This window comes from Lacerta agilis, chromosome 10, assembly GCF_009819535.1.
Source record: "Lacerta agilis isolate rLacAgi1 chromosome 10, rLacAgi1.pri, whole genome shotgun sequence".
NCBI lineage: Eukaryota > Metazoa > Chordata > Lepidosauria > Squamata > Lacertidae > Lacerta > Lacerta agilis.
In genome coordinates this window covers 4,692,610-4,716,118 of record NC_046321.1, presented here as the reverse complement: position 1 = coordinate 4,716,118, position 23,509 = coordinate 4,692,610, and the positions used below count along the sequence as shown (strand labels likewise).

The 23,509-nt window shown below is 45.7% G+C and overlaps 1 protein-coding gene across 1 annotated transcript in view; it reads left to right on the top strand.

Annotated features, from left to right (window-relative positions):
* Positions 1 to 882: 882 nt before the first annotated feature.
* Positions 883 to 23,509, top strand: part of GDI2 (GDP dissociation inhibitor 2) — a 28,524-nt gene continuing 5,897 nt past the window's right edge. Inside the window, 7 exon segments of the mRNA XM_033161667.1 lie at positions 883 to 1,238; positions 13,287 to 13,347; positions 13,350 to 13,393; positions 16,138 to 16,237; positions 18,100 to 18,234; positions 20,011 to 20,209; positions 22,902 to 23,033. Of these exon segments, the coding sequence (XP_033017558.1) occupies positions 1,194 to 1,238; positions 13,287 to 13,347; positions 13,350 to 13,393; positions 16,138 to 16,237; positions 18,100 to 18,234; positions 20,011 to 20,209; positions 22,902 to 23,033 (716 nt within the window). The 5' untranslated portion in view covers positions 883 to 1,193.

Here is a 23,509-nt window from a genome sequence, read left to right as displayed (position 1 = left end):
CAGATGCATTGGTGGCAGTGAGTCTCCTCGAAACCCATTGACTGCAGTGGGTCTACTCTAAACCTTTCCATTGCAGGTTGGATACCACTACCCAGTGACCAGTTACGCTCGCGAGGGCTTTACCTCTGAGTAAACGTCACCTTGCACAACCCAAGGGGGCCTCTCCCCCAAATAACCATAAGGATGGTTGCAGCCTTGCAGCCAGGCCTTCTGCATGTTTTACTCAGGAGTAAACCCCACCAACTTCAAGCGGGATTTGCCTCCAGCACTCTTGCAAAATCCTCTGCAGGGCCATCGGAATAAATGATCCGCTTTATTTTCTGGCTATTGCAAAGGAGGTAAACCGTCCTGTGGCCTTTAAGGCTTTATAGCTTTGCTATTGTTTTATTTTTTAAATTAATTATTATTATTATTATTATTATTATTATTATTATTATTATCATCGTTGTTGTGATCCTTAGGTGAAGGGAGGTTGCTGTTGTTGTTGTTGTTATAATAAAAACAACAAGCTCCCTTCATCTAAGGATCACAACAACGATAATAATAATAATAATAATGCAAAACAAAAAAAAACCGCCACGCTTTTCTGCAGCGGAAGCCCGGCGAAGGGCAAGCGGCCTCTCCCGCGCCTCTGCGCCTGCGCGACCACCTTTTCCTTCCGCGACCATCCCTCCCCTCCCGACAGCGAATGGGAACGCGCGGGGGGCGGGCCTATCCGGATGACTGACGCCTCCCTCTCGGCGGCGGACCAATCCGGTCTCCTCGCCGGCGAGCTTCCCCCCCTCCCTTCCCGCCTCGCCTCTCCGATGGAGGAGATTGGGGCTCCTGGGCGCTCCTCCCCCTCGGGCGGCCGCGGAGGCCCCGCCCCTGCCCCGCCCTCCCCTCGCCGCCGCCGCCAACCCGGCTCGCGCCACGACGCAGGCCCCGCCCCTCTGGCGCGCTCTCTTCCCGGCGGCGGCGGCAGCGGCAGCGGCAGCAGCGGAGCCTCCATTTTCTGCTCCTCCTCCTCCTGGACGTCCGCAAACTGCTGCCGCCCTCAGGCCCCTCAGCCGCCGCCGCTCCTGCTGCAGCGCCTCCGCGGGGAGAGAGGAGCCGCCGCCGCCGCCGCCTCACCAGACGCCTCCGCGGGCGCGACGCCCTCCTTCTGCCTCCTCAGCAGCTCCTGCCGCAGCCGCCTCCTCTTCGCCACAGCCATGAACGAGGAGTACGACGTGATCGTGCTGGGAACCGGCCTCACGGTGAGCGGGGCCGGGGAGAGGCCTCCTCCTCCTCCTCGCAAGGCCGCCTTCTTCCTTCCTCGCCCCTCTCGGCCTCCCCGCCTTCCTCGTGTTTTTTTATCGGATTTCTCTCTCATTTATTTTATATTTTCCCCACACAGCCGCCCTATGACGTGTCTCCTTCTCTCCCCCCCCCCAATCAGGAATAATAATAATAATTATTATTATTTATTTATACTCCGCCCATCTGGCTGGGTTTCCCCAGCCACTCTGGGCGGCTTCCAACAGAATATTAAAATACAATAGTCTGTTAGACATTAAAAGCTTCCCTAAACGGGGCTGCCTTCAGATGTCTTCTAAAAGTCTGGTGGTTGTTTTTCTCTTTGACAAAACAACATCAATAAGAACAATAACGACAATAATTTTTATTATTTCTACCCCTCTGGCTGCGTTTCCCCAGCCACTCTGGGTGGCTTACAGCACATAAAGAAACATACTAAAACGTAATATTATTATTATTATTATTATTAATGGTTTTACATACTAAATATTCTCGAGGGTTTTTATTTTTTGGTACTGCCCGCCAAATGTCACTGGATCCAAAGGCCCCCCCCCTCCTCTATTTCCTTCCACGCCTTTTAACTTATTTCTCCTCGCAATACTTTTATTATTTCTACCCCACCCATCCGACTGGGTTGCCCCAGCCACTCTGGGCAGCTTACAGCACACACACACACACACACACACACAATATATATATATATATATACACACAGAATAAAACGTTACACTTAAAAAAGCTTCCCTGCACAGGGCTGCCTTCTCTGGGTCGTTTGGTATTGCATTTTTTGGTTGTTGGGGGAGAAAGAACTGCTTGCCCGTCTTTGGGGACATCTTTATTTTATTTTTGGGGGAAGTGGGGGTTGCCTCCAGCTGTTGCCCTGTCTCAGTTCATCTCTCCCCCCCCCCCCATTACAGGCTTTGCTCCTTATTTTTCTTTTTTTAAAAAAACAACCCAAGCCTTAATTTGCTCCTCTTTCTGAATCCGTGCCATCTTTGTTCAGAGCTTCAATCTCCCCACCTTAACCGTTGTGCCCCTCTTTCTTTTTCTTCTTTTCCCCCCTCCCCATGTTTCTCCTTAGGGGTCGCTGCTGCCTTTGCCTTAACCTAATGCGTTTTTTCCTCTCCTGACAATTCCACGCTGGCCTCCTTTTCTCTGGGTGTATTGATTTTTTTTTGTCCTACCATAACTCAGCTCACACGTCTCAGTGCTGCTCCTGCCATCCCTCCATTGCCCATTTTGCATACATGTCCCCCTGCTCCCCTTCTGGGGATTACTTACCTTTGCTCCTGCCCCCCGAGGGCTGGCCCATTAGCACAAATGGGACACTGCCTGCCCCACAAACCTCAGTCTGCCCGCAGTCAGCCCCTTCCTGCTCGTCTTCTTACTGGCATCCAGCCCACTCACTGACTGTTAGCTTCCTCCTCCTTAGTCTCAGTGTTGCCTTTTGTAGAACTCAACAGGGAACAGAAGGGACCAAACCAGAATTTCTAGGCTCTGCCTCTTCATTATCTGTGGCTCCACCTACTGTTGGCCTCCCTCCCTTTCGCTCTGCCAGCCCCCATGGGCACAAGGCACCCCTGCTTTTTGCCATAGCCATCCTTGGCTGTAGCCACCCATGAAGTATTGCTCTTCAACTAAGGGCCCATCTAGTCCAGCATCCTGTTTCTCACTATAGCCAACCAGATGCATCTTGGGAAGCCTGCAAGCAGGATCCGAGTGCAATAACCCTTTCCTGGTGTTTCTTTCAGCAGAAGCCTGCTGCCTCTGAGCATGGAAGCTCCGCATAGTCTTCATGATCTGTAGCTGTTGATAGGCCTCCATGTATAATAGCTCATTCAGCCATCTAAGCTGGTGACCATTAACCACATTTTGTGGCAGTGAATTCCATAAGTTAACTATGTGCTGTGTGAGCACATCTGCCGTGCATCTTTATTCAGTGAAGAGCGCCTAGCCATTGTACCCCTTAACCTTTACCTGGCATTCTTCCTCTACTTGTATCCCCCATACCAGTCTTAGTGGCAGCGACATCCCCTTTATTTGTCAGCAGTGCCGTGTTCTGCAAGTGTCACTCCACTGCCTCTCTGATTTGCCACCCCATACTGCTCTTGCCAGTTCTGTCCCCATCCCTTTCACCAGGCATCTTTGGTAACCGAAATGAAATCTCTCAATTCAGCCCCCTGTCACGTCCCACTTACCTTGCACATGTCTCCCTTCCCACTCACCTATCCCATGACCCTTTCTTCAGGGCACTGATTATATTTTGTCACATTCTTACTTGGCACCCTCTTCCCCCCCAAGTGTCATTCTTAATTTCTTTCCCTTGTCTCTTCCCTTATGTCCTTTCCTCCCCTTTGTTTCATCCCCCCACCATTTTCTTTTAGCCTTTGGGCTTTGTTTTATTATTATTTTTGACTGCCTCCAAGTGTCATGTTAATTATTTCCCCCATATTTTCCCTTTTTTACATGCTTTTCTTTCTTACCCCTGTCTTACTACTTAATTCTCCCAGTCATGGCACTGCTATTCTCTTTTCATCCTCCTTTTTACCCCTTCTCTCTCATCACCGCCTCTTTGCCTCTGTTCTCATCCTCTGTTCTCTTCACACCAAATCCTCTTTGTTACTGCTCCAGAAAGATCAAGGTCATCCCCTCGGATATCACTCTTTTAATTCCATACTTGACACACTTCTCTGTGGTTTCACAGTACTCACCACGTCTTCTAACCATGTAATTTGTCCTTTTCTTTTAACATTTCTTTACATCTCCATTCCATTTTCATAACATGCACCTGCTTTTCCTTCAGGGCAGCATACATGACCTTAAATCAGGCTTCCTCAATCTCGGCCCTCCAGATGTTTTGAGACTACAATTCCCAGCATCCCTGACCACTGGTCCTGCTAGCTAGGGATCATGGGAGTTGTAGGCCAAAAACATCTGGAGGGCTGAGGTTGAGGAACCCTGCCTTAAATCCTACTCAGCCACCCTGAGAGGAACTGATAGGCCACTTTGTGCTACTTATGTAGGATAAAAGTGGGTTACAGATTTTTTTGAATGACCCAAGACTACCTAGTTTGATTCATGACTATGTAGGGATTTGAACATGCATTTCAAACCCTGATCTCACATGTCCAAGAATTTTGCCATTGGCTCTTGCTTTACAGCCCTACCTTCCTGCCTGAGTCACATGTCACCTCCTCTAGTTCTTGTTTGACTCTTTCCTTTAGGCCTGGCTCTGTTATGTTTTCCCCAGGCCTAGCCTTTCTTACGTGCCTTGACTCCTTTTCCCATTCAGAATGTTTGTAGCTTCTCTCTTCTTCCCAGATCACATCTATCACCTGACCCTTATCCGATTGTTAGCTCCTTCATCCTCTTACTTCTCTGGTTTGCTTTTATGGTGCTTTCCTCTTTGCCCTGTCAGGTCCTTGGTCCATCTAGCATAATATTGTCAATGGCTTTCCAGGGTTTGAGGCAGAGGTCTCTCACAGCTCTACCTGGGATTGAATCTGGGACCTTCTGCATGCTAAGCAGAGGTCCTGCCATTGAGCTATGGCCCTATCCTCCTTTCCTACTGTCTAGTATCCCCTTGAAACTTCACTGTGATGTCCTTGATTTCCCCCCGCCCCCGCCCTGCACCTAGGCTTCACTCCTTCCTGTGGCTTGTCTCTTTGAAAGAAGGGTCTTCCCTCCAAATAGCTAGATAACATCTTAATCCTTATTCACTTGGTGCTTGTCATAAACTGAGCTCTAGCCGCAAACTGAACTATTTACATCAGCTAAAATGACAGCAGGAGGAGGTGCTTGTTTAAATTTGGGGAGGAATAAATAGTGCTTCTCAAATATTGATTCTTGCCTTGCTGGTTACTGCTACCCTTTTAAATTGTCAATGCCTTTGGGGATTACAGTCTCAAATTGACACCATCTTCTCCCTCGGACACCCTTGCTGTGAAAGGGAATCGATAATTTGTTCACCATAATTTGGAGGTGGGTGAGTTTTGAGAAGGTGACTTTTTGTAGCCTTTTATGATCTGAAACGGGGAGCTGGCTGCAAGGAGAGCTGCCTGAAAGTTGCTGTATAGGGCCTCGTATCTAAATGGTGGCAGTCACATTGTAGACCAGTCACCTGATCTTCAGCAACCCTGTGTGTGTTCTAATAAAATGGCTTTTCTCCCCCTCTTCCACTGATGGCTTACCAATTTCAGTTCTTGTAGTAGATATCAGTTCTGAACAAATGATGGATGGCAAGTCATAAGATGAGAGAAGGCATATGTTCTGTTCAGGGGATGAAATAAATATGGCTCTGAATGGACGCGCGCTTCCTGTGATTGTTGAAGGCAGCTTTTTCCTGCTTTTGTTTCCAAAGCTTTGCCCGTTTGGAGGGACAGAACGAGATTTTTGCGTTTTGGCTGTGAAACATGCTTTGCATTCCTCCCTGACTTTGAAGGCCCCTGGGTGTAATTCTGCTAAGAGCTGTGTTTCCAGTGTTTTTAGTGCTTCTGTGGTTACCAGCTGTGTGTCATGATTGCAGACTGCCGAAAGAAGGGCGTGGGTAATAAATGGAGTCTGCTTGGGCTCAGGTTAGTTACCCAGTGGCATTCGTTTTGCCATGTACTGTACATTAGTATAGGCCTGCCATCCAGAAACAAGTGAGCAACACATGGAGAAAGCTCAGGGGCTGCTATTCATGCTGCAGTATGAGCTTCTGTCTACGTATGTGGCAGGAATGCCCTTTCTCATGCATGGGTGCATGTTGGACTGAATTTTGACCTCTTGGGACATAGCTTGCTTGTGGTTTCCTCTGTTTTCTAAGGCAATGCTGAATGAGACAAACGAAATGTTTCAGCATAATTCTAGCAGGCAGAACCCTTGCATTCACTTATCTATTTACAAGATTTAATTGCTGTAACCTCATTGTCCCTTATCTAGCAGAGCTTGACTTTGAAAGACAAAACGGCTTTCCTTGACCAAAAATTGCAGCTAAGTAAAGTATCTGACACTTTACTTCAGTTATTATAAATAAAAAGGCCTTGTGTTCAAACAGGATATGTACGCTTACAATAATTAGTTGTTCTGCATAATTAAGCTTGTATTTCTGAAATCTGGGCTGTCAGGTCAACTCTGAAACTCCTTATCTTGGAACTGAAAACAGGTATCATTGGAGCTTTCAGCCAACACTCATCAAACTTTGAAATACCCTATTTGTTGGCTTTGTCTGTAAACTAGACATCTTTATAAAAAACTGAACCAGTCAGTCTTAACTAAGAAGTTTTTGCATTATCAAAGCTTAGTTCTGCTGCAGCATACAGTGTTTCAAACGGGCCAAGAATCCGATTGTGCAGTAACACAACCCTATTCCTTGCACTTCATTTAAAGCCTTTATGAAAGTGCAAAAAGCTCTTAAATCTTTCTTGCCCCTGAGCCTGTTCTTTGTTGCGGTTTAAAACATTTATATATTACTTTTAGTTCTTCTTAAGAGTGGTTGAACAGGATGGGGAGGGAGGGGTTAGATAATTTGCCAGGCCTACCCAGTTAGTTCCTTGCAGATCTGAAACTTGAATCTAGATTAAAGTCCAGCAGCAGTCCAATTTCAGATATGTGAAGTAGGAAATATTTCAAGGGGTGAAACTGTCACCACAATTGGGAGCAAGCCTGAACGCTGTGCAGCTTCCTTAAGAGGAAATGGGGTGTGTGTGTGTGTGTGTGTGTGTGTAACAGTGCTGTAAGCCTCAACTGCAAACCTTGTGGATGGTGCAATACTGTTCTGCAATCTGTGCGTAGTTCCCCCTTGGCAATTTGACCCTCATTCGCTCACCAGTTCTGTATTTGATTTGAGCCTCAAACTTTTGATGTGTCTTCGTGTTCTTGCGACACCCCAGCAGGAGTGCTGCTGCTTAGGGTGACGATTACCAGTTTTAAACTGCATGTCTCTATGTACAATAAAATAAAAATCCTTCCAGTAGCACCTTAGAGACCAACTAGTTTGTTCTTGTATGAGCTTTCGTGTGCATGCACACTTCTTCAGATACACAGTCTGCATGCACACGAAAGCTCATACCAAGAACAAACTTAGTTGGTCTCTAAGGTGCTACTGGAAGGATTTTTTTATTTTTATTTGTTTGACTATGGCAGACCAACACGGCTACCTACCTGTAACTGTCTCTATGTAGTATTACTGGTTCACAGTGCTGCACAGAGTTTCCACTAGTTTTATAGATGCTTACCTTGAAAACAACTGAAGAAAATAGAGTGGGATTTCAGCCACACTGGCAAGAGAGCCATCGTAAGTATTCAAATCTCCCTAAGGCAACTCTTGATAAAGGTTACTTAAGTGCTAGTCTCTAGGCATCATGCTTTGTTGTGGTCTTCAGGACTGAAATCATGTTGTTTGATCACGGGGATCTGCAGATCCGGGCTGGAATGCTTGTGTGCCTCAGGGAGCTTATTGCCACTTCCGTAGCAAGAATCTGAGCACAGGTGTCCTTCAAACAACACTTGCTACATTTGATGGGTAGAGGAGAGACTTTAGCAGTAGCATTCTTGCATAAAAGATATGCAGTAGTACAGATTACTTCCCATCACCTCCTGGCAAATAGAAGGGGAAGAAATGGAGGCAGTGAGAGATTTCACTTTCTTGGGTTCCATGATCACTGCAGATGGTGACAGCAGTCACGAAATCAGAAGACGCCTGCTTCTTGGGAGAAAGCAATGACAAACCTAGACAGCATCTTAAAAAGCAAAGACATCACCTTGCCGACAAAAGTCCGTATAGTTAAAGCTAGGTTTCCCAGTAGTAATGTACGGAAGTGAGAGCTGGACCATAAAGAAGGCTGATCGACGTAGAATTGATGCGTTTGAATTATGGTGCTGGAGGAGACTCTTGAGAGTCCCGTGGACTGCAAGAAGATCAAACCTAGTCCATTCTCAAAGAAATCAGCCCTGAGTACTCACTAGAAGGACAGATCCTGAAGTTGAGGCTCCAGTACTTTGGCCACCTCATGAGAAGAGAAGAATCCCTAGAAAAGACCCTGATGTTGGGAAAGATGGAGGGCACAAGGAGAAGGGGACGACAGAGGATGAGATGGTTGGACAGTGTTCTTGAAGCTACTAACATGAGTTTGGCCAAACTGCGAGAGGCAGTGAAGGATAGGCGTGCCTGGCGTACTCTGGTCCATGGGTCACGAAGAGTCGGATACGACTGAACGACTGAACAACAACAACAACAACAGATTACTGACTTGCAGGTTCATTGGTTTGGTGGCATTACTTGAAGTGGAGGACGTCACTGCAGCTAGACCACAGCAGCCCAGTGAAACATAATAACTTTATAAACACATTGTTGGTCAGGGAATGAGTTTTGTAGCCACGCATCTGTCTCCAACAGGAAGAAGAGAGCCAGCTTACATAAATACAGTGGTACCTCGGGTTACAGACGCTTCAGGTTACAGACACTTCAGGTTACAGACTCTGTTACCCAGAAATAGTACCTCGGGTTAAGAACTTTGCTTCAGGATGAGAACAGAAATCGCACGGCAGCAGGAGGCCCCATTAGCCAAAGTGGTGCCTCAGGTTAAGAGCAGTTTCAGGTTAAGAACAGACCTCCAGAACGAATTAAGTTCTTAACCTGAGGTACCCCTGTAGTTGTTTGTGAAGTACAGAGATACACACAATTTGTGCTTGCCAGGTTCCTGTCTCTTGGCGCTGGCTTGGCCATTGTGTAGCCAAAGGAGGCAAAGGAACATTCTAACTTGACCATGTGTGCCTCCTTTTCTACTGTCTGTTCCTGGCGAGGTTGCCGTTTGGCCCTGCATGTCCGCGTAACTCCAGGTCCACAACAGTCAAACCTTCTTCTCAAACTTTGGAGATCTCAGCATTGTCACACACACTGTGGTGATAAAAAAGCTGAAAGCCCATTTAAGCATATACAGTGGTACCCCGTGTTACGTACGCGATCTGTTTCTGGGTCGTGCCACGTACCCGGGCGTACGTAACGCGAACGAACAAAAAGAAAAAACCCGGAAGTTCGCAGGTTTTGTGATTCTGCGCACCCCGCATTGCGCACGCTCCATGGAGGACTTCCGGGTCTGGAGGTACATAACTTGAACGTACACAACATGGAGCGTACGCAACACGAGGTATGACTGTAAACTCTTGACTAGAAAATTCCTGATGCAAACTTGTAAATCACTCTACAAAATACAGAGCTACAACAAAAGTAGCTACAGTGCTGATCGTGATTCCTGGGCACAAATGTCTATGTAGGCACACATCTGCCTTTCAAGCTCCCATTCTGGTCAACTGGCATTCTATGGGAGAACCCTGTGCTCATACACACCTACCCAAAGTTGTACGTCACATGTTTCATTCAACAGATTGCAAAATGCATTCTGATATTTGGTTCCAACTCAGCAGTGGACCAAATAGAACCCTTCTTAGTTGTAGAGTGGGGCCTCCTAGTACAAACTGCAACTGCTGCTGCAACAGTTTGCACCAAAGCAGTCTTATTCACCTTGCAGTAAGTGCCATGTTGCCATGTCATGCAGATGGTCTTGGAGTTTTTGTTATTGTTGAATGCCAGCAGCTCCATGATGGCTGGTATTGTGGCGCCCACATTTCCACTAAAGTCCTACCGGTGACATTGGCATATGTCAAATATTGCACAGTGATGCAACCGTGCATGTAGTATTCACTGGACTATCTACATGTTTTCCCCTTCCCAACTATGTTGTGCTTCTCCTTTATGGGGAACTTGTGGCATCTGGAATATTTGCTAAAGATCTGAGAACCTCATATAACTGGCCCTGTCGGCTACAAAGGAAGAATCCGGTCGGAACTTAAACTGTGATGTGGGCTTGCAGATAATTTAAAATGGGATTAGAAGTGTACATGCTGTTGATCCAGCAGCTTGTCGGGTACAAGATGTGTTCAAAAATATAATGTTAGTAGTTTACATTTTGTGCTCCTCAACTGCGCTTGGGCGTACTGTATAGTAGGTTGTTGAAGTGATTTCCTATTTTGCTAGTACTTCTAAATAAGTGAATAGAATCATATGACAGGTTTCACTGTCCTGACTGTTGCTCCTTAGCTGAATTAGCAGAAAAGCAACTACTTTTCCTTGCGTGTGGGAAGGGGTCCCATGCAACTGTGTATAATGGGGGGGGGCCTAACTCCTATCAGCATGGCTGATGGGAGTTGTAGTTCAACAATACTTAGAGGCCTATTGGTTAGCTAATAATCTACAGCAGTGGATCCCAAGTAGCTAAGTACTTTACTGTGAACCCCCTCCTTTTCAAAAGCCAAGCCATGGACCCCCTCCTTTTGAAAATGTTGATACCTCCGGTAGTTTCTGTTATGTGGATGGGGTCCGTGGGCCACCAGTTGGGAGTCAATTTATCTGTAGTGCAATCCTAACAACGTCTAGTGGGAGGCATGCGTTGTTGAACTCATTGGGGCTTACATCTAGGGAAATAGGATTAGGATTGCAGCCTTAATCCCTCTCACAGTAGTAACATTAATCCAGTGCTGTGGCTTTGAGTTGAGGAATGTGCCAGTCCCATTGTTTCTTCCACGGACCTTTGTCATACAAGCTGCCCACTTGCCTGGAAACTTCCTGCTTGTGTGGCTAACCTCAACAACCGTTTTATCTCATGCCCTTGGTCTAATGGAAACTCTATCGAGAACTGCTATATCCATCCATCTTTACCTGTAAAACCACTAGCCACGATGCTGTTGGCAAACAAATACCCTGTTTCTCCTAAAATAAGACATAGCCATAAAATAAGCCATAGCAGGATTTCTATGCATTTGCGAAATATAAGCCGTTCCCCAAAAATAAGCCATACCCCGAAAATAAGCCATAGTGACGTGGTACCTCCCATTAAAACAGCCTGGAGAGGCGTGGCTATGCAGCGTACTGATGCGACACGGTTAAAATAAGACATCCCCTGAAAATAAGCCATACTGTGTTTTGTTGAGCGAAAAAAATATAAGACGGTGTCTTATTTTAGGAGAAACACGGTAGAACAGGAACTCTGACTTCTTTCACAAGAGAGGCCAGGAGAATTTCTGTATGATGCCTGAGAGCTGCTATCATGTCTTGTTCAGTGATTTTTTTTGTTTGTCGAATTTTCCTCCAGCAGCTTCTTCCAATGAATTTTGTTGCTATCCTAATATTGCTCTGCTCTTAGGACCAAGCTCTGTGGGTGTTTGCTTGTAATTGTGGAAGGCACTGGAATATCTTTACACCTTCATGAATATAAGCAAGCAGGCTATCACAGCATTAAAATATCTAACCTGTAGCATGTGCTGTAAAGTTAGAATGTAGACTGCTCTAGGATCAGTCCTTCTCAGCCTAATTACAAGCCTAGCTCCACGCTTTAACTGAAAACTGTTTAGCCTGTTTGCAAGTTGCTTTTGGCACAGCGAAAGCTACTTCAAAGTACTTAGTCTAGTAATGGGGCTGTTGAAGCCATTTTGCTTCCTGGCATCTTCCTAGTACCACCAGCAATATACCGGTAGTATCTCTACATATTATAGCTGCCCCGAACCAAGTAGGAGAAATGGTCTCCTGCGGAGGAACATTGAGGCACTACAATCGGTTACATTGCCGCAGTTACTTTTGGGGCACCTTATCTTGGAGCAAATCTAGATTTTCAAGTTTGAGACCGGGCAGTGAACCAACCAGAACACGTAGGCAGGATCTTGCTTGCCTAATGCTAACTAACAGCACTGACTGACTGCCATGTTTAACCCTTGCTGTGCCCTCTAGAAAATCTGTTGGTGGTGAAGAGGGGATAATGGGTCCAAAGTTCTCAAAGGCTTAAAATTCTTTGGTTGGCAGTAAAAGTAGCTTCAGGGCAGGACTCTCAGCAAAGGCTTAGAATTAATGGAGATGGCCTGTCCTGCTCCTGTTAGCATGCACTTTCAAATAAACTAGAAGACACTGGGCTTTAGGTACACAACTTTCAATCAAATCAGCGTATAGCCCTCTCATTTCTCTGCATTCTCTTTTGGCTTCTGACAGCACATTCTTACTCATTATCTGGGTGCTGTTGGAGTATTCTAAGGCAGAGAAGTCATGTGGGGACTGCCTTTGCAGCAGCAAATGCAAATCTGGCTTTACACTTTCTCTGCTTTTCTCCCCAAGCATGACCACCAGGCTTCCTGCTTTAGGTTCTGCGTGGAGGCAGGGAAAAAGCCAGAGCTAAACTTGAAGATCTCAGTTGCTAAAGGAAGTGGAAGTGACTGGGCATGTGGCCGATTTCTCCTCGCCTGCCCACAGAGCCACGCCCCTGGAATCCTCCTTGCTTTGGGCTGGGTAGCTATGCAGCGTTGGCAGGCCGATGCGTCAAGCTGTTGGAATACGATTTGGAATATTTTAGCAGGTTGGCTTGGCTGTGCTTTTCTTGGTGGAAATGTTCGTCCGAAACAGTGCAGTCTACCACTCAGTGTCGATTGTAAAGCAAAAGCTGTTCTCCCAGCTTAGCAGACGGACGGCATAGTTGTCACGCCTTAACTGGTTTGGCCATAGCTTTCACTTGCAGCACGAAAGTCAGTTTTGAAAAAGACCTGCCCGAGTAAACATATCTGCGCTCTTCTGCAAATTTCCCAGCATTGTGCTTTAATGCACCTGTCGGTTTTTTTGTTTGCATATCCGGGAGTTCAGAGCTTTCAGGGCTTTCAGATTGCTTTGTGTGCCAGTTTATAGAGAGTACCTGCTGACAGGATACCACCTTGATACAGGTTTCCTGCAAGACGTTAGTTAATAAATAACAGCTGGCAATTTCCCCCAGTTGCTTCCAGTGCTAGTCTTCTGTTCCTACGTCCACATTTCTGTTGCAGTAATTGGACAAGTTGCCTCTTCCAACTGCCACATGCTTATTTTCACTTAGCACAGAGTAGTGGCTCTCCCATCATCGCCACCTGCATTGGAAGCTCTGGTAGATCGTGAACAAAAGAGCAAAAACCCGAGGGCTCCCTTGGTTTAATGTTGCCTTCTGTTCTCCCTTACACAGGAATGCATTCTATCTGGCATCATGTCTGTGAATGGGAAGAAGGTTCTTCACATGGATCGCACGCTTACTATGGAGGTGAAAGCGCATCTATCACACCCCTGGAAGATGTGAGTATCCCCAGCCAGCTTTATGTTGCGAATACTCGGGATTCTGCTTATTTTCTCTGTCCCTGCTCCACCGAGCTTACAAGTTAAAAGGGTAGGGAGCCTGGGTTCCTCCAGACATTGTTGGGACAACCGTTCTTCATCCCAGACCCTGCTAGCTGAGGCAAGTGGGAGTTGGGAGAAACACAGGCTATCCACTGCTGATTTAAAACACAGGATGCAACTGAGGCATGGCTAGGGGAGTCGGGGGATTCATATAAATTTGGTCCACTTGGAGACCTATTTGCCAGGTGCTTCATCCTTTTGAGAGAGGGCGTATCCTTCACAAGTAATAGGCCTCCATCATTGTGCAGGGCTCTGCAGAGTTCAAGAAGACCTAGGGGGCTTGCAGCCTATAAATCAGTGCAGGAGACAACAGAAGTTGTGGGGGGAGAGATGGCGTAAATTAGGAAAGCATGTGTTATTTCAGCTTCATGTATCGAACCGTCTCGTGCTTGAACATGAAGCCTTAAGGGGTGGTTCCAGAGGCTTAATAATAATAATAAAATAAATAAATAAATTTTTATTTATACCCCCGCCCTTCCCAGCCAAAAACCGGGCTCAGGGCAGCTAACACTAATTAAAATCACAGCAAAACATTAACACGATCAATTTAAAATACAGATTAAAATACAAATTTAAAAATTCAATATTAAAACTGCAGTCTCATTTTCAAATAACCCACCAATAAAGAATGAAGCATAAATATCAGAAAGAAACCAACCCAAAGGCCAGGTGGAACAGCTCCGTCTTGCAGGCCCTGCGGAAAGATGCCAAATCCCGCAGGGCCCTGGTCTCTTGTGATAGACTGTTCCACCAAGTCGGTGCCAATACTGAGAATGCCCTGGCCCTAGTTGAGGCCAACCTAGCATCTTTGTTGCTTGGGACCTCCAAAGATTCATGGAAGAAGGTAGGTTTTGGGGGAGGGAATTGAAGCGGGGGGTGGCAGAGTGGAATCCGTCCTAAAACAGGGCAGTTCTGCAGCCTGCAGAACTAATTGGGCCCACCAGAACTTGCACACTTCCCCTGCGAGGCTGTTTTGGCCAGGCCACACCCACCTGCTCTACATCTGATGACATCAGGGGCGGGGCAGGTAATGGTACGGCTGGGCCAATGAGAATTTGCAGGCACCACTGATCAAGTTGATTGGCAGCACCTGCAAAGCCCTAGACTCGCAGTGCTTTTGCAAGCAGCAACAATCAACTAATTGGTGGGCCCTCGTGGTGCTCTGTGCATGGCACTTTGCAAGCCTTGATCCGCTCACTCAGTAGCAGTCTGGTTTTTGCATCTAGCACTCTGGGGCAGGATTTGAGTAGGTTTTCCGGAACCGCAAAGTAGTAGTAGCTTGATTATTTACTTAGCTCACACACAGGATTTGTGTAGCCCTCTTGAAACGTCGGGCCCCTTATATTTGCAGCTATTGCTAGATTCTCAAGTTGCTACAACGGATTTATTATCAATCTGTGTATGTAATTCTGCAGCAAGGCTGCTGAAAAAGTTCGTTTTTGCCTCCAGTATCCTAAATAGGCAGATTTGCCTCTGAGCAAATCTGGCTTAATTGGCATAAATGGCTTCTGGTTGCATTAGTCTGCAGATCATCTGATAGGCTTTTCTGTATTTGAAAGGCTCAGGGGTGGGGTGGACAAAGCGTCTAAACCGGAGGGCCGTCATACCAGCCGCTCCTGGCTTGGTACTACCAAGCACTGCACTCCCGTATAGGCAGAGCAGCAAGGAGTCTGTCAAATCCAAATTCTGGAACTAACTTGCATAAATATGAAACTTGCATAGGTTTCTCATCTTGTCTTTTCGACAGCTTTCATTTGCAGAATGTTTATTTTCATTATATTGAAGGGCTGTAAGCCCATGTCCTTCCCTAGATTTATTTGTGACAATAAACCACCCCACTCATATAAAATACCAAGGTGGTATACAGCCATACAACAGAATCTGAAATGTCATAGAAACAACAAAGAATAATCACGGCTGACTCGAGAAAATTTCAATAACTGAATTGGCCCGTTAGCATAAAAAGGTGTTCAGGCAGTGAGGACATCTGTTGAAGTTCTGCTGAAAGGGACCCCCACAGCTTGGGATGGGTAACACTAAATACCTGGCTTATAGGTGTAGCCCCTTGTGCTTCTGAGACACGGGGGATGACTTAAGAGTGGTCCTCTGGGTGGTCTTGGTGATGGAGCAACCCTTAAGGTGTCCTGACCCAGGTTGTTGAGGGCTTTGTACATTAATACAAGGACCTCGAAGCTAGCCTGATGGCACCTGGGTAGCCAGTGCAGATTTTTGCAGAGGTGCCCCACCCTGTCAGCAGCCAAGCTGATGGATTCTGCAGCAGCTGGAACTTCTGGACCCAAGCTATGCAGGGACCACCCCGCATAGAGCACAGTCTCGAGGTTACCTATGCATGGGCTGCACGGGCCAAGTGGTCCCGATCCGATTGTAGCTGGTGTGCAGATGAAGCTGGTAAAAGGTACTCCTACAGCAGCGATGCATCCAGGAGTGCCCCCAAGATTCCCAGGATGGCATCTGGGACTCGGGATGGAGAGCTGATATGTAGAACAACTGGGTGGACTCAGCTGAGCTAGAAGTCTTTGCTTGGGGACCCTCTGCATGCTCTTAAGCGCTCAGTTTGAACAGCCCTGACCTTCCTGCAGGCATAACCGCAGTCCTAATCACACAACTTCTTGTCTTCAAAGCTGTACAAAAGGTTTAGCCTGCCGGGAACTCCACCGGAGTCCATGGGCCGAGGAAGAGACTGGAATGTGGACCTGATCCCCAAGTTCCTTATGGCAAATGGTGAGTGGCTGGCATCTTCCTTGGTGGCCTTCTCTAAAATGTCAGAGTTAGATATTGGTGCCTCCCTTTAGGTGTATCGCTTTTCAAACAGTACTGGGACCCAGTTAACTTAGAGGCACTACTTCCAAGTAGGGCTGGGTGATATATCAGTATATTGTCCCAAACCAGTTGAAGTCCATATCGTGATACTGGTTTCATAATTTTTGACTTGGCAATATATCGCAAATCTGTGTGTGTGTGTGTGTGTGTGCGCGCGCACACACACACACACGCTTTACAAAAATGCCAGTGGGATAAACCGTGAAGCCAGCCGGTGCTTCTCTTGATTTCTGCAGCCCCTCGGCCAGCTCAGCTCTCCCCTCCCTGGCAGCGAATCACAAAAGCAGGCACCAGCAAAACTGACGCAAGAAAAACCATGAAGCCAACCAGTGCGTCTACTTAGCTCCATCCTTCTTTCAGATGTCGTGATATACTGATATATTGCAATGTTTAGCTGCTGATATAACATGATGTTGACAACCATATATTGCTCAGCATTACTGTTCACTTGTACATAGTTCCACCCTTATTTCAGACATTGTGATATATCAATATGTTGCGATGTTCAGCTGGTAATATATTGTGATGTTGAAGACCAGCTATTGCCCAGCCCTACTTCCAAGCTGGCTGTCCTAGGGATCCACTGCCGTAGCCTGCATGTTTGCCTAGCGTCTGTGTTAGAATAGGCAGTAAAGGTAAAGGTAAAAGGACCCCTGACCATTAGGTTCAGTTGTGTCCAACTCTGGGGTTGCGGCGTTCATCTCGCGTTACTGGCTGAGGGAGTCAGCGTACAGCTTCCGGGTCATGTGGCCAGCATGACTAAGCTGCTTCTGGCAAACCAGAGCAGCGCATGGAAACGCCGTTTACCTTCCCGCCGGAGCAGTACCTATTTATCTACTTGCACTTTGACGTGCTTTTGAACTGCTAGGTTGGCAGGATCAGGGACCATAAGGAACGGGAGCTCACCCCGTCACGGGGATTCGAACCGCTGACCTTCTGATCAGCAAGCCCTGGGCTCAGTGGTTTAACCCGCAGCGCCACCCGTGTCCCTGCCAGAATAGGCAGTATATACCGTCATATAATAGGCAGCATGTACCCTCATATAAGCAGAGCCGCCGCCTAATGGCGTTTTCCAAAGGGGTACAGAGTTGCTTATTTGTGTGGGCTGCTGCAAGCAGAGTGCCTTGCTGTGTCATCCATCCTCAGAGAAGTTTGGTCCTGGCCTAAAGCACAGATAGCCTTTCCCTCGAGTCTAAGCCTGCCACTGCCCATTATAAGCCTAGTTAGGCTTCTGCCGAGCACACTGCAACCACCTTGGTTGCTAGGTGGCCTGAGGCCCAAATGATTTTTCTAGGTGGCTGTGACTGTTCATTTAAAACAGGAGCAGGAAACAGCTGTGGCTCTCCAGCTGTTTTTGGACTCCAGCTCCCATCAGACTGAGCCAGGAAGCTAAAGGTCAGGAATGATGATTTGAGGGGCTACTGGTCCCCCATCCCTGAATTGAGCCAAGTTCAGAGCTTAATCACTTAATCTGCAGGGCTGGGTTTTGTTTTGTTTTTACAAAAAAGAACAAGCTGAGACCTTCGGTTCTCTTATGTCCTGTAACTGCCAAGTGTACTGTAGCTGAAGTTCCAGAATCCTGTGCAACTCTAGCACATGTAGTTTTGTAAGCAGTGCCAACAACCGTATACTCAAGGGTATTTTCAGGCCGCCATTTCTTGAACAAGTGAATACATGGTTTGACTCCAGGGCCTTTCAATGTATCTTCTCCACCTGTGCTGCCTCCAGCTGACTCGTATTCATTAAACTTCCTTTCGTTTCAGGCCAGCTGGTCAAGATGTTGCTGTACACAGAAGTCACTCGTTACCTGGACTTCAAAGTGATTGAAGGAAGCTTTGTCTACAAGGGAGGAAAGATCTACAAAGTCCCTTCAACTGAGGCAGAAGCCCTGGCATCCAGTAAGGAGATGGAGCTTTCACAGCAGTCTGCTGGCATTCCTTACCAGAGTTTTAAGATACGGAGTCCAAAATTATTGCACTTGAACTTTTTGGGCTCCTCAGAAATGTTTGAGGGATATACACCGGAGCTTTGTTCAGAAGTGTAGAACAAATTAGTACAAAAGACCGAGTCTGGTTTTAACTTATAAGCACTAAACTGGCTTTGCAGTTTTTAAATTCACTGGTACAGCTTCACCATAAATGGATGGATCTGTGTGACAGATTCTTATTTATTTATAATAAAATATTTATATGCTTCTGTACCATAAGAATATACCTGAACATATGAGAACTTTATGTCTATGCAGGCTAGCTGAAGTATTCCTAGCATGCCATGTTTAAGAATAATGTTTTCTACTTCTTACAACATAGAAAATAGGGATGAGTTCAGAGGTCTGGTGCTCATTCACTTTCCCAGCAATTATTAGTCAGCTGGCCCAATCTGCACACCTTAATCCCATTCATAGACTTGGCTTATAATGACATATCTATGCTAGAACAATCACTTATCTTGCATATTAATGGTTCCATAATAAATTTCAAAAAGCTTTTTGCAGTCTAATAGCACTTGTCTCAATACTGTGACCATGGGTCACTCCCATTACATGCCTGTTCACACCTTCAAATAATTCTGAGGTTTGGGGCCTATGAATTGGTGGTAAATCATTGCTTTTGTTCGCATAAGGCCCCAGGTCCAGTCCCTGGCAATGGGTAACTTGAAGGCTCTCTAGTAGCAGAGCTAGGAAGGAGTTCTGCCTCAGCTCTTGGGTCGCTTTTCCTCATTGGTATAGACCAGGCATAGGCAACCTCGGCCCTCCAGATGTCTTGGGACTACAACTCCCATCATCCCTGACCACTGGTCCTGTTAGCTAAGGATGATGGGAGTTGTAGTCCCAAGACATCTGGAGGGCCGAGTTTGCCTATGTCTGGTATAAACGACTAAACTGGGAAAGCAAATGGTCTCATGGCCACATGCTCAGATTTGTGAGGTAAATCAGCCCGACTTCAAACAAGGTTTATTTTTGCCCCGGGAGAAGGAATCGCTGCTCTGGAGATTGCCAATAGCAGAGCAATGCTCCTGGTTTGAAACACACTGACTTACATTCCCAGATCAGGCCTGGCAGTCTTTGTGAGAACAGACTGTAATGGCCATAAAAGGTGCAGATTCCGTATATTTGCAGGTAGCTGCTCTTAAGTTTCTGTGCGTTTGCCAGTGGGCAAGGGAGAAAACGATGTTCCAAATTCAGTTGGGTGTCTCCTGAGGAGAGGTAGTTGCGGAAACCAAGCTGGAGAAGGGCCCCAGTTTCCAGCCTTGTTCCGACCATTTTTTATCTTCACTGGAGGAGCTTGCAATAAACTCGGTACTTGCTGGAATTTGGTGAGTGGTCCAGGCAGGAGTTAGTACATTGGAGAATTAAAATCTATTTTGGCTTGTTTTCTGTTCTTAATGACTTGTGCCAAGCAGCTTAATGGCTTTGTCCCAGCCATTGTTGGACCTTCAGCTTTTTGTGGCTACAGCAGTAAAAAAAAAAAAAAGCCTTGCCTTTTTTGAGTACGGCCTGACAGTGCCTCAGTTTCGATGCTTACCTAAACTGCAGAAGTGTTGTTGCTGAAATGCAAGTCCAGTAACTTGTCCCAGGTTGGTGCTGAAACCCCCCCTCTTGTGGATCCAGAAGAAGCTGGCAGCCTAACTTTTGGACAAGGGTCTGTTTTCTGACCCGTCTCCTTGTTTTGCAGGTCTGATGGGCTTGTTTGAAAAAAGGCGCTTCAGGAAATTCTTGGTGTACGTTGCCAACTTTGATGAGAACGATGCCCGCACTTTCGAAGGTGTCGACCCCAAGAAGAACACCATGCGTGATGTGTACAAGAAGTTTGACCTGGGCCAGGATGTCATAGATTTCACAGGCCACGCCCTTGCACTGTACAGAACTGATGAGTAAGTGGCAGAGAGAGAGAGAGAGAGAGAGATGCCTGTTCTGGGTGGGGTTTCACTCTTCCTGAAGCAGAATGCATTTGATTTAAATCAAACTGATTTAAATCACGATTTAAATCACTAGTCAGTAAGGCTTGATTTAAATCACAGTTTTCTACATAAAGACTAATTCTTGCTGGTATAACTTTAATATGCAAGTAGATGAAGATTTTTAGAATAACAACTTTTCATATTTTTTTAATCCCCAGTTCAATAGGTTAATCAATCATATTTGGACAACTTTTCTGTTGCACTTAGGAAGGGGAAAAATAATCATGACCTTAATAATAACAATTTAAATAGATTTATTAGATCCATTCCACTCCAAACAATCAGAAAAATATTGTTTCTATTCTGTTCACTGAACTTCTTGAAACTTAACACTGAAGGGGTTGATTCTGTATTCATAGGTTTGTAGAACAATAGGATTAAGGTCTATTTCTCAACTCGGTTCATGTTATAACATTTTTGCTGTGAAGAAGAGGCATGTGATCTCTGCTGAGTCAAATTCAGTTTTGAGAACTGCAAAAGTAAACCAGGCATCTGTGATAATATCTTGTAGGCAGAGAAACTGCCCAATAATCTTACAAAACCTCTGGAAGAGCATAAATGACATTGTGAATGGATTAATGGAATTTATTTACCAAAAAATTAAACTTATACAGCCTTATTCTACAAAATTAAGAAACTAATCTTTATTTCATGATTGAATAACCTTTGGATGGTAATATATTTCCCCCAAAAAGCATTTTAGTTTTAAAAAAATCCAATTTAAATTTAAAAAATCCAATTTAAATAAAAAAAATCCGATTTTTAATTATTTTTTTAAAATCATTGATTTTTATCCACCCTGTCCTGAAGAGACAGGTGTGCGGGGGTGCTTCTCGTTCCATTGCTTGCGGCTCAAGTGGCCTCCATGTCTGGAAGCCCCTTTGGCCGGTTCAGCAGCTGTGACTTGCTACAGCAGGGGGTCTCCCAAACTAAGGCCCAGGGGCTGGATGCGGCCCAATTGCCTTCTAAATCTGGCCCACAGACAGTTCAGGAATCAGCGTTTTTACATGAGTAGAATGTGTCCTTTTATTTAAAATGCATCTCTGGGTTATTTGTGGGGCATAGGAATTCATTCATATATTTTTTTCAAAATATAGTCTGGCCCCCCACAAAGTCTGAGGGACAGTGGACTGGCCCCCTGCTGAAAAAGTTTGCTGACCCCTGTGCTACAGGATTGAGACAGCTCAGCCACAATGGCCCAACTGGAGTGTTGCAATGTGTTTTATGTGGGGCTGCCCCTAAGGCTCATCCAGATGCTGCAGCTGCTGTAAGATATTGCAGTCTGGCTGTTGATAGGAGCTGGTTGTTGACAACATGGGACATTACTATTGAAGAATCTGCCCTGCCTGCCTCTACGCTGCTGGACCAAATTTAAGGTCTTGCTTCAGGCCTTTGGCTGGTTAACATTCTCCGGTCTTTTAAATGTGTTTTGGGATTGGTTTATTTTGGTTTTATTATGTATTTTGTATTACGTTGTGAACCGCCCTGCAATCTTCTAATGAAGGACAGTATACAAATTTAATTAGCAGCAGTACAGGTGAAACTCGAAAAATTAGAATATCATGGAAAAGTCCATTTATGTAAGCAATTGTTTTCATTAGCTACTGGAGTTTAATATATGAGATAGACTCATGACATGCAAAGCGAGATTATGTCAAGTCTTTATTTGTTATAATTGTGATGATTATGGCGTGCAGATGATGAAAACCCCAAAGTTGAAATTGTTAATTTGGGGTTCTCATCAGCTGTACGCCATAATCATCACAATTATAACAAATGAAGGCTTGACATATCTCGCTTTGCATGTCATGAGTCTATCTCATATATGAGTTTCACCTTTTAAGTTGAATTACTGAAAGAAATGAACCTTTCCACGATATTCTAATTTTTCGAGTTTCACCTGTAGTAGTAATGTAAAGCCAAAAAACCTACCTGAAGGGCTGTCTTTTCTCCATGCATTCCTGCCTGTTTTTGAAATCTGCTGGGGAAGCATGACAGCTGTTTGGTCACAAGAAAGGGACCATTTAGCGTGGCAGGGCTTATATTGTGGAATTCACGAGGCAGGTTTCTTTTCTGTGATTGGGTGCCAGCTTCAAACATTTTTATTTACACAGGCTCACACTGTCACGTGACCCAATTCTATATTCTTCTGATCTGCACTTTACAAGGTTCCCCCTCCCTCAATCTAGTGGTATAGAAATGTGTAATTTTTAAAAAGTGTTCACGAGAAACATCTTGTGTGCTAAGATTTAAGAGAGGCTTTTGTGTTCTCGTGCAGTGCGTAACTGAAGTTTGAGTTGGTGGAGAAACATCTAAAGGAAGAGTGGAACTGATTCATTTTATTTCACAAAATTTATAAAAAATTGACTGTAAAAATCCTCAAGCAGTTTACAGAAAACCATAAGCCAAAGTGGTTATTAAGAAGACTTGACAGTAAGACTTTTGAAAAGTTAAAATAACGGTAGACTAAAAGCATTAAGGCTCTCATCACTAAACCTCTTTAGATGGTGCATTTCTCTGTACTTCTATGTCTAAACAAGGCAGTGATCAAGGCAGGTGTCTGAAAAGCTGATCCTCATTATATAAACTCTCCTCTTCCACTCAGCTACCTAGACCAACCCTGCCAAGAAACAATCAACAGGATTAAACTGTACAGCGAGTCTCTGGCTAGATACGGCAAAAGCCCCTACCTGTATCCCCTTTATGGCCTGGGAGAGCTGCCCCAAGGATTTGCAAGGTGAGAGAACCTTTCTTTCCTTTTTCCCTTTTGGCAACTGGTTCCATTCTCTGCCCTCGTAGGCTTTGGGGCTCCCTTCCGTTCTGCTTCCAGGCCTCTCTTAATTTTTCTGTGAAATCGACATCTAGCTGGCACAGGAACGGTCTGCCACTGGGAGGATTTTCCCTTGGGAAATCAATTGGCAGGTGCTGCCTTTACCATGGGTATCCTCAGCAAGAGGCTGGGCTGCGTGGGACCCATGTGCAAAGCCAATTGCCTGCCCCATAAGAGGCTGGGGGGGCAGCCTCAGTGAGTCATGTGGCTGGAGCGCACAGCCACCTGCACGGTGAAAATTGAGAGAAAGGGAATGAGTTGCTGCTCATTTGGGCATAGACAAACGGGGGAGCAACCCAGGCCCCTTTTGCTAAAGACCAAGGCATGGTATAATACCCTCCCAGGAGAGTTGCCTGCAAGCAGGGCATAGGAAGGGGAGTGCG